This window comes from Hyposmocoma kahamanoa, unplaced genomic scaffold (assembly GCF_003589595.1).
Source record: "Hyposmocoma kahamanoa isolate Upper Pololo Valley unplaced genomic scaffold, ASM358959v1 64, whole genome shotgun sequence".
Lineage (NCBI taxonomy): Eukaryota > Metazoa > Arthropoda > Insecta > Lepidoptera > Cosmopterigidae > Hyposmocoma > Hyposmocoma kahamanoa.
In genome coordinates this window covers 3183168-3195066 of record NW_020653852.1, presented here as the reverse complement: position 1 = coordinate 3195066, position 11899 = coordinate 3183168, and the positions used below count along the sequence as shown (strand labels likewise).

The 11899-nt window shown below is 34.5% G+C and overlaps 1 protein-coding gene across 1 annotated transcript in view; it reads left to right on the top strand.

Annotated features, from left to right (window-relative positions):
• The first annotated feature begins 1530 nt into the window (after positions 1–1530).
• Positions 1531–11899, top strand: part of LOC113230809 (NF-kappa-B essential modulator) — a 28323-nt gene continuing 17954 nt past the window's right edge. The window contains exons 1-4 of the mRNA XM_026464898.1: positions 1531–1553; positions 3426–3640; positions 10231–10473; positions 11479–11678. Of these exons, the coding sequence (XP_026320683.1) occupies positions 3440–3640; positions 10231–10473; positions 11479–11678 (644 nt within the window). The 5' untranslated portion in view covers positions 1531–1553; positions 3426–3439. The remainder of the gene's footprint in view (positions 1554–3425; positions 3641–10230; positions 10474–11478; positions 11679–11899) is intronic.

Below are 11899 nucleotides of genomic sequence, written 5' to 3'. Positions count from 1 at the left end.
GCCGGTGATAATAGGCGGCGTCTAAAGCCGCCACACAACAATTTAAGATTAAAATCAAAGCGAGTCTATAGTTTCTTTGTTCTAAATATTTCAATCGCTTGTGGTTCGAACAATTGAAAATGACCAAAAAGTTTATATAAGCTTCTTAAAATTGGCGTAATGGATCTCTTTCCATCTTTTGCGCATGCAATGTGTAGAAAAAGGACAGTTAGCTATTTGATTATTTTGTGCGCTTTTGTAATTTATATTTACGATTCATTTATAAATTTATATATGTATAAATTAAATACGATAAAACTGTACAAAATAACACTTTTAAATGAGAACTATGATAACACAATATATTTGTTTAGTGAAAATATGATACAAAATCCTGTTTTTACACTTTACTGCGGTAATTTTTACAAGTTATTATTATATGGTACTGCATGATTGACACTCGAACAAATGAAGACTGTTGCGTGATTGACGCTCTGTATGCGATTTTAACGCCCTATGGGTGCGGACACTTTTTAGCGCGAACCCTACGTCCATTTATTGGTAGGTCAATGCACATGACAATATTTTTTTATGTGAAAGATAGATAGAAAAAACAACGTTAACTATGGAGTGAGATTGGTGGTCTAATGATGATAAACTAGGCTAAACCACAGCTAAACCTTGAATTAGCACAAAATGAATTACGGACTTTCAAAATGGTCATCGTACGGATATAATTTTTTTTTCCCTCGAAAAAGTTTCAGAAAATTCTAATAATTTTTTAGGTATTCGAGAAAAATGTATGATCATTGATTACAGTTACAGTCTACGATCTGGCACTTAGTCGGTCCCGAAGCAAAATGCTCTAAGTTCTAAGGATAAATAGTACTATTTGAGAGTTTTAAGGACGAAAATTACTACTTTAATAAACACAAAACACGTGTCGAGCTTGCTTCGCAAACATCCTAGTTTTTGTCAGTTGATCATTCATTCCTTAACTTAAGTTCGTTCAATTCGCTCTGGAACTTTTGGAGGGAAAAGTGTCGTTTTTATTTTGACTTTCAATTATTTTGTGAAGTCTAGTTTAAAGTGGAATAGGATAGTGCTATTGTGCCTTAATCGAAGATTAAAACGCAAAATTATACGAATCTCGAACTAAAATACCCGTATCGGCCTGTTTTAAGAAATCCCTAGTCAATCCAAGCACGCCGCGCCGCAAATTGCCTATCCTCTTTGTGGCGGCCATATTTACAGAAACATAATTAAACTTCATGTTTAGGCTGATGGCTTTGCCAAAGCCTTAATAAATTAAAAAAAATAATTTAGTTCGTTCAATGTTCATTCATTATGAATCTATCTGTCATCTATAGGAAGAGCTGTCGTACGATTGTCATTTTCTTTTGCATCGTTTCATATCCTGCAATGTTTTTCAAAGTTAGGCAGTGCTTTGCTGATTGTATCAAAGTGAATTTGTGACGATAAGTAGTTTTATATTTATACTTGATAACGTTGTGTTTGCAACTGCGTATTATAGTGCTAAAGTGTAAAACTCAGCGCATGCCGGTTTTGAAGAGGTAATATCAGAAAATTTATGACGGTATTACAGGTTTCCTATTTTATTTTTAGTCGCACAGTATCGGATATTTGGTGCTAAGTTGTAGGTGTTTTGCAAGAATTATTTTGTGAATTGCCGGCTAGAATGGCGGCGATAAGGGAAAAAGTGACAATACATGTGAATAGCGATTAGCAATTTGTTATTGTAAACATATGTGTACATTCCCTTTATTATGCAGATGGCTTACCAAATACTTGCACCGGAGACATTTGTGTTTAAGTTAAACAACAATTGACTTTATTAAAAGTATATACAATCGTTATATCTTCATTTCAAGGCTATATCGTTCACCATCGTATGGTACATTCGTGAATTGGTTAATACTCTCTGTATGTCTCTAAATTTTGTCAAAAAGAGATAATATGCATTAAATTAAGGTGACACCTAGGCCATATGTTTGATAACAAACATTCATTTGTACTTTCTAAAGTGAAAGTGCTTTCAATGTATTTTTTTATTCTGTGCAATGTTAATTTAGACAAATTCAATTCTAGATACTGTTTTCAAGGCAAGCTTATGTCATTTTAATTGTATATAGTAGTAAAGATAACTTGTCTGTTTTTGAGAAGTAAATGCGTACCATTGTAATTTATAAAGTTGAAATCTTATAAATTTGGTTCTGAAATTATATGTAGAAAATGTTGTTCAATATTATAGGGTATTTATTAATCATAAGCGGTAAATTGATAAAAATTATCAATAAAACTCAATTTACTATTATCAAGTTAATTATTAGTCAATGTATTAATAATGTCATAAAATAATTATCACTGAATGAGTCATCCCTATCCTCATTCTTACATAAAACTGTTGAAGCTGTATCTAACTTTCTGAGTATCAAATTAAAAGGAAATCTGGTTGAAATTTGGAAAAAGAATCGCTGCTTTTTATTAGCCGAAAAATATATTTTGAATTTTTTAACACATTGAACGATATTTATTAAAACAATAAGTCTTTTTTAAAATTTTTATTGAATTGATATTCAATTATATTTTGTGAAATGACTCCACTAGTTTGTTATAATTGTTAATACAAAGATCGAACACGCACAAAATATTCCTTCGTTCCGGCCAGATTCGAACCGACGTCTTCTAGCTTACCGTGCCAGACGCTATACCAACTAAGCCACGGAATGAACCAGCGGACCTCACGAATTTTTCTACGTGCTTGCGTCCTGTCTTTGTATTTGTTTTTTTAACGACTTTTTAGTCGTAGCACCATCTATGAGAAATCTATGAAAGTGTAAAGGCACTATCTGGGTGATAAATCTTTAAAATACAGTAAATAGCGACTCTCTCGCCAGGACTGGTAACTGTAAAGTTTATAGATTTCTCATAGATGGCACTATGACTAAAAAGTCGTTGAAAAAACCAAATACAAAGACACGACGCAAGCACATAGAAAAATTCGTGAGGTCCGCCGGTTCGTTTCGTGGCTTTGTTGGTATAGCCTCTGCCACAGTAAGGTAGAATACGTCGGTTCTATTCCGGCCGGATTGAAGGAATTTTTTCTGAGTGTTCAATCTTTGTATTAATAAGTCACCATCTTTATATATAATTATTGCCTAGAAGCTTAATGCTTAATTTTTTGAAGTAATCTGGCTTATCCGAGGTTTGTACCAAAATTTCAGCTTAGCAAAGCGACTTTTCTAAGAAACTATGTTTTTAGGTGTTAATGCTAAAAATAAAACAAAACATGTAATTGAAAAAATAAACAATAAAGTATTAGAAAAAATAAACCACTATATTTTACAGTACATATTTGATGTTAGTTGTAAGTGTTGATTGCATACATTCATTCCATTACAAGTAATTTTTTTTAATATCAACAGCCTAATACTAGAAAATGGCATCAAAAAAGTCATCTATAAATGAGGATGACTCTTTCATAATCCTCGGCACGTCTCCTGGCACCAGTTTGGATCTTAAATGTAACGGAGTGGAGAATGGCCAGAGCCTGGATAAATCCCAACTAGATGATGCCTTGAAGGATTTACCGCCCGAGGCAAGTGTGGCGTTCAAGGCCCATTTCCAACTTGAGGACGGTGTGAGTATACTTATTTTTTATTTCTTCCTGATCAAAGTCACTTTTGAAGATATTAGACATACATATTGCTTCACCTGTCAAGATAAAGTCATTGGTTGATTTCCTTTTTTTTCTTTTTTTCTCAATAAAGGCTTCCCCTAAATTCCAACATTTATCTTTGTGTTTGTTTGACAAAAGACTTGTATCGAATTAGTATGGAGCTTGGTACTTTATTCTCAGAAAAATTTAACCAGTCTTTAACTTTTTTCCTAGATTTAAGTTCAAATAAAGACTTAGCAGAATAATAAAAAAATGTACTGATCTGCATTTTTATCTAGTTTATTTAAAACAAAAGTGTGGTGACATGTTTAAATAATTACTTACCAGCAACACTGAGATACTACAAAAAGTCCAAAAAACAGCAACACTTAAAATCTAAAATATTATTAGCTGGCAACAAGCCTTTTATTTTTTATGGCATTGGCCATTAGCTCATTAGTAAAATACAAAAATATCCGTTTTGTTATATTTTATGTTACATCATCATCTCAGCCTGTTAACATCCACTGCTGAATATAGGTGTCCTCTTTTGCACACCATTTCAAGCGGTCTTGTGCGGTTACAAAAAATATCTACTGATAGCCTGCTTAAATTTTCCGTTTATTATAGTACCACTAATGGAACAACTTTTTTGCGAATAAATAACATTTGTAAACATTTTAACACTGCATACTCAATATCTATTTGTATAGAAGGCATTATTTCCTTTTTGCAAAACACTAAAACTATTTGCCTATCTTTTTATGGCTATTGATAAATAAATATAGTTCAACTTTTTCTTTTTGTAATTTTGTTAATAATCCTGCATTGTACTGCATAATAAATCAATATAAATGCTTTAAACCATAACTATAGAATAATAAATAAGATTAAAAATGTGTTATGGTTGGAATTCAGACTATGGGTAATTATTTTGGTATTATGAATCCTTAATGATATTTATTCAAGTGTAATTATCACATTAAATATGTTTTATTACATTCTCAATAGACATAACTAGCAATATTTCTTTTCATTGCCAAGCATATTTAGTTAATACTCGCATAAAGATAACGACAATATGAGAATTTCTCTATTATTGACTTAAGTTTGATGTGGATATTTTGCATTCATCATTCTTGCACTATTAAAATGATAGATTTTAAAATAAATTCTTAACTATCTCTGTTTGTTGAACATTAAATAAACTAAACTGCCACCTTCTCTACTGATTTCGGACTACGTCTATCTTGTTCAAAATATGGTAAAAGTATCAATGAACGGTGGTAATTTCGATAATTTTGTCATAAATACTTGAATGTTAACAATTTCTGTTAAAATTGTTCTCATGGTTAAAAAAGTGTTAACAATTCATTAAAATCGTTCTCGTGGTTGAAAACGTGTTAGAGCTCACGTGACGATGATGATTGTGATGTGTCTTTGAAGAAAAATAAGAGAACTGTGCGGTTTCAGAGGAGATTCCTCTCACGTACAATGAGGTTGTGGAATGAAGTCCTGTCGTGGTTTTCCCGCAGTAATATAGCATGGAGTCCTTCTAAAGGGGCTTGAGAAGGGTCCTAAAGGGTTTGCAGCACGCTCGTGACGCCCCTGATGTTGCAGGCGTTTATAGTTGACAGCTTTCCATCAGGCGGGCCGTATGCTTGTTTACTTAATATAAAAGAAAGAGAAACTATTTTTGACCATACAGGCTTTATGATGTGAGATTTAATCTTGATTTTTAACTCCTATACCTCGCAGCAGCATCATCAGTCAGTCGATCAGTCGTCATCATCTTGACTGTGTAAGGAGACAAATGCTACTTCCACGTTGAAGAACACATAACGTGTAAACTAAAATCCGAGTGGACACCTATACGATTTAACTCGTATGAGCGTTCTCGGTGCGAGAAAACTCGTATAGGGAAAACCCAGCTTAAGTTTACCGCAGCTTTGTTTTTGTAGCTACGAATGTATTCATTGTAATTTCAACTATAATGTCATGGATTAAGGTATATTATTATTCGTCATAAAAATCTCTCGCCGTGCCGATTCGTTAGTGAGCACCGAGCCTTATTATTATGAGGATGGCGCACCACTGCGACCTGCAATAATTAATTGTCATCGCTAATACTTACAACTAGATCTCAGAGCCAAAACCAACGGAGTTAAGGAAATGTAGGATTGTCTTGCTTGTTTTCTTAAATAATAAGTAATTAGTAAGTCATTTAAAAAAAAATGAAAGGTAATTTACAAAAAATTACTTTTTCTTGCCCTGACGCTAAAGTATGCAATTGTGAACCACTGACTGACAAAATTTTTTATCATATCCGTATAATTTGTCAAGATCAAAAGATATCATAGATAAAATTTATATGAAAATGATATAAAAAGGCGTGCATGATAAAAATATTTCCCCACACTTCAATCGATAAATACAATGTTTATGTAGATGTACACTCATGGAATATATAAAGGAGTGCTTAAAAGAGGCTGAATAAGATAACATCATCACAAAACCACATACGTTGCTCTGATCCCAATGTAAGTAACTACAGCACTTGTGTTATGGAAATCAGAAACAATGACGGTACCACAAACAGACCTTGACTTTGACTTTGATCAAACTCGGAACGTTAAAGATGGCGACACCATGAAAACCGGTGTGGCTTGCACTCGACCATGGAGATGGAGGTCGTCATATTTAGTCATGAATTATGATAACAGTGTTCATTTGAACCTACTACTACATATACAACTCTTAAAAAATCTAGAAATATACATTTTTACTGTAGTTTTCTGTTTGTGACGTAAGCATATAGTCGGAAAGAGTTTTTTTTAAAGTCATTTGGTTTGCCTACAGCTATTACATTGTGATTTATTTCCTAGGTACAATAATTTGTGAAAAAATGTGTGTAAAAAAATTGGCAAAGGAACTTACGACATTTAACTTAACTACGAGTATGTAATATAATAGCAACAAATACTAATAACTACTTACGTATATACAACAAAATGCTATTTTATTTTATTTCAATATTTTTTAAAAACAAAGGCAAACAATCTGCATGTACGTCCAAATATTCACTATTTATATTATACAAGTTACAAAGTCTGTTCTCGTGAGTTCGTACGAATTTTGGTTCTTCGAAGAGGTGGGCAAAGTGGTTGTATAAAGTATCGCGGGGTACCTATGAGGCACTCTAAATCTTATTTGGCTTAGTAGAATCGGACTATCAATTTGTTTTTTTTTTAAATTGTTCCCTTGAAGGGGTGAAAAGACTGCAAAACCATGTAAATTCTATAAGAATGTGTTTAGTGTTCTTTTTTTGAAAATTAACCCTTTACGTGCTGAAACGGATGGCACAAGTTTATTTATCAGAAACTCGTATTATTTAGGCTTGTTACACATATTATTTATTCTTAGATATATTTTTCAAGCGTGTCCGAAAACTATTATTAAAACAGCCACATCGTTACTCTGATAGGTATTATAGATAATATATTTATGTCTTACATATCTTAAATTACACTGTTTAAACCCTATAACTTCTTATCGTGCCGAGTTTTATTTAAGGATTAAATTTAATTTGCATAGTATGTTGCTAACTTAATCGCGATGTCTTTGTCTACGTTAGGATCTCTCCCTGAGATGTGGACGTTTATTTTAAGTATAAGAGAGAGAAAAAGAGAAACAGAGAGAAAATTTTTGTAAAAAGTTGATAAAAAAGTGAAAAGAAGAAGTTATGACCCAAATTTACGAATTTTATTACGACGAAGAACATCCCACCTCATCACACAATATATACCCTAGTTCTAACACAACTTGGAGTGAATGCTCAAATTATTCACAAGGGATAAAGTAACACGATTTTGTTAAATTACCCGTAAAAGTAGGTGATACGGGATGTTAAAATTTATTTTCATAAATTGTATTCTTTATCCTCAACGAATATTTTTTACAAGTATTTTTCGGTTTTACGAAATTGCCCCTAATAGGCACGCCGGGGTTATTTATTTTATGGTTTTCGAAATGACGTCGGTTATTTACCTGACGATTTGCTCACGCGATGACGCGTGCGCACAATAGTCATCAATGAAAATGTACTCTTAAATCGTTGTAGCAGGAAATCATTGATAAAATGGAACTAGTAGGTAGGTAAGTGTATAGTATTTCTATTTATCGTTTAATCTTTTATGCATGATAATAGGTTACACGATAAACGATAAATAGAAGGGACTTTACTGTGCTTTGCACGGAATAAAAAGAAGGTGTTTGTATGTTCAATTGACTAGTTTTAATCTGGACACTCACACTTAATCTGGTTTGTAACATTTTTTCAGTCTACAGAATTTTTTTAAATTATGTTGTCAAAGGTATGTAAATACATTTTATCAAATGTTGCTATTTTTATGCATAGTGATTGAAGTTGAAAAGTCAAATCAAAGTTTGAAGCGCTATTCTGTGGTCAAAAGTTAACCAATCATTAGGTGCGATGTAATTTAAAATGTTTCATTTCTGTTCATGATTACAGACTTTCACGAATTTACACTTACTTGAGGTCATTGCGTAGATAAAAAAAAAATCAAAATTTTCTATTGTTTTGTTAATTTTTAATTTCATTCGTTCATTATTTTGATGGCTTTGTGTCCCGTACATAAAAACAAACATATCGCGTAATAACAACAGCAATTTTGATAAATTCGGATCGAGCTAGACCTGGGGGTCTACTCTCGATCACCGTCCGTCCGAAACAATTACTGCCAAATAAGCAATACTTGACCAAATGAAAAGACGCGTGATGCGAATGAAGCTTCGTACTTGATACTTGTCTTTTAATTTTGTCGAATATTACTTATTTGACAGTAATTGTTTCGGACGGATGTCGAGAGTAGACCCCTAGAGGCAGACTAACTACCTCCGTGGTCGAACAGTTACCATGCTAGTCTGGCCTAAATATAATTTGTATGGCCTACATTTATTTCTCTCGTGAGTTTGGGTTTCATTTGTTGGTTGTCTATGTGTGTCTCCATGGCACTCGCGATACAGGGTTTCCCTAGTGCAGGACTATAAATGTTTGCGTTATTATTATATTATTATTATTAGCAAGTTTAGTACCTACATTTATTATGAAACAATGCTTCATCTTCATCATCATGTAGTGCCTCTCCACTACTGGAGGCTGGCCGTCTGCTTCGAGAACTCTTCCCTATCCTGAGCCAAGCGAGACAGATGTTGCGCAGCCACGACTTTTTCCTTCTTCCAGTACGTCGTTTACCCTCGATCTTGCCCATAATTGTCAGTTGGAGAAGTCGGTACTTTTCATGCCGTAAAACGTTTCCAAGATACGCAACTTCCCTTTTCGTGACGGTCTGCTAGAGTTCCCGGTCCCTCCCAACACGCTGAACAACTGTCACGTTGGGAACTTTTTAGGTCCTAATGCGTAGCATTCTACGGCAGCACCAAAACTCGAAGGCCTCAAGACGTCTCTGGGCTTTTAGAGTCCTTATAGAGTGTTCTTCATAAAAGTTCTTTATTTTTCTTGTAGTACTGAGTATACCGTTGAAATAGTCTCAGTTAAAGGAGTCATCACACTTATTGACACGGAAACGCATTAAAACGGCCAGTAAAAGCTTTATGTCCTTGCAATAAAAGCGATAAGAACGTCGAGCTTTTCGCGCCGCGGCGGTGCAATAGTAAGTGAAACGCGCAACGTCTTTTTCGCTCTTGCTTTATGGACATTAAGTTTTATCTGACCGGATTTTTAAGTATGGCGTCTCTCTTATAAATATTAACTATTTTTTTATTTTCAAATCGTGTTTTCTCGATTCCACAACTTTGAGTTACGACAGTGTTTACTTCGCCACTTCCTATTATCGTACCTTACTACTTGGAAGTTACCGTATGACGTCTTTCTGAAATGTCACAGTTAGGGATTTTACCGTTCATATACTAAGAAATAGTGTTGTATTACTAAGATGTTTGTAAAGAATGATTACGTTGAACTGTCATTTCATTTCGTTGACTAATATATTTGTCCTTCTTTTCTTTTTGCAATTAGCATATATCTTTATAGCAATTGTTTTCTCTTTTTAGCCACTTGTTCCGCCTTTGTGTTCTCTTTTTCAGCTACCAGCTAGAGCTTCGAGTTCTAGTTCTGTTTTAGCTATTTGTTCTCTCTTTTTAGTTACTTAATCTTTCCTTCTAGCTCTTTTTAGCTATTTGTTCTCCCTTTTTAGGTACTTATTCTCTCTTTTTAGCTATTTTTCTATTTTTAGTTTATTCTCTATTTCTATCTCTTTCTTTAGTTTGTTTTCTCTTTTCAGCTTATTCTCTATTTTTAGCTATTTGTTCTCATCTTAGCTTCTTAGTTTCTCATTCTAGCACTTCTTAGCTATGCCTTTTCTTTTTACTTATTTGTTCTCTAACTCTCTTTTTTGCTATTTGTTCTCTTTTCTAGTTCGTTTTTGTTAACTGAATCAAAATTATTTCTTTCCATGAACTTATGTACTTGTACAATGGACGGATATATGGTTGTATATTTTTTTACCTTGCACCATCAATTTTATTTCCAGCCTTCCCCAGCCAGCGTGATGGTGGCCAGTACCATAATAACAGATGACAAAAGCACAGAGGAGCTACAAAAACACTTTGGCGAGCTCCTCGACGAGAATATTATACTGAAGGAGACATTAAAACATAACAACGACTCTATGAAGGAACAGTTCTTGTTGATAGCGTCTTGCCAGGAAGATATGCTGAAGACTCATATGATGCATAAGGAGAAATTCGACGAGACCAGAGAATTGGTTAAGAAGGTGAGGTTTGATTAAAACGTAATAATGAACTAATGAATGAACGAAAGGTTTTGTCCACGTCAGCCGCTGCTGGGGCACAGGACCCCTTTAGGGTTTACGCCTTCGCTCCGTTACAGTCATATTTTTGACTTAGAAAATAAAGCCATTAAATTAGTTCATGCTGCCACAGAGATTCGAACCCTTGATGTTTTAATTGAGAAGCACGCAGCTCCTTTACGTACATTTGAGAATGTTTAGTAGCAACATAACATAATAACTGCCTTCGTTACCGAAAGGATACCATGCTGGTCTGCCATGCAGAGGTCCTGGGTTCGATTCCCGGGCCGGGACAAATATTTGTATAGCCTACATTTCTTCTCTCGTGAGTTTGGGTGGAAGTTGTGTTTGCCTATGTGTGTATCCGTGACACGATACAGGGTTTCCCTATTACGGGGCTATGACTGTGTGCGTATAAAAGAAGACATTGAAGAAGGGTCACAACTCTTGACAGGTCTTGTCGTCACTGACCAACTGAAACGTTGTTTTGTTTGAAAACAACAAATTCTAAATTAAGTAAATAAAGAAACAATTTCTAATAAATAGTTTACTAACAAACATATGTGTCATGTAATGTTACTTGAAACTAATCATTATTGTTATTATGAGCGATGACACACGGGCGTTGCGTCGTCACAACGCAACGAGTGCCACACGGGCAATGCGGTGTCGCAACGTACGTAACGCCGCTTATTTACTCAACGCAGCACCCCTCCTCGCTTCGTCTCCTGACCCCTTATCCTATGCGCACGCGTTCTGTAGTTGTGCGCCCGTTGTAACGCACCGTGTGGCAAACCGTTCTGAATTTTATGTAAACGCAACGCCAACGCCGCACATTGTGTAGCATCGCTCTAATTTGATTGAGAACTGAAACAGGCACACCGCTATACAATAATCATGGCATCATTATTTTATCAATAGCTGTCACTTTCGTACAACTAATAATCCCTCTTTATTATTCCATTTTAGCTCCGTCAAGAAAATAATAAGCTAAAGCAAGACATTACGCGCCTAGTCGATGGCCCAATCCAGAGTCAACCTAGCAGTACTGGGACAGAGAAGTCTGGTCCGTCATCAGCGCTGGAGTTCGTTACATCACCTGATGACGATACTATCAACAAGTTGACAGCGCAGTTGGATTTAGTCGAAAAGCAACGAAGACAGGTAAGGTATTTCAGTTTGGATCAGAGACGGCTCGTGAGTGATTTCAGAGTCTGAACAAAAATGAAAAAAAAATGAAATTCACATTATATTGTTCCATTTTAAACAATGCCACTAAACAACACTACGCTTTTTAACAACGATTGAATAATAACACTTTTTTTAAAACAATAAAATGCGCGCGAATAAAATACTGTTTGTTTATTCGACAAGTTAAGAGCTCTCATGC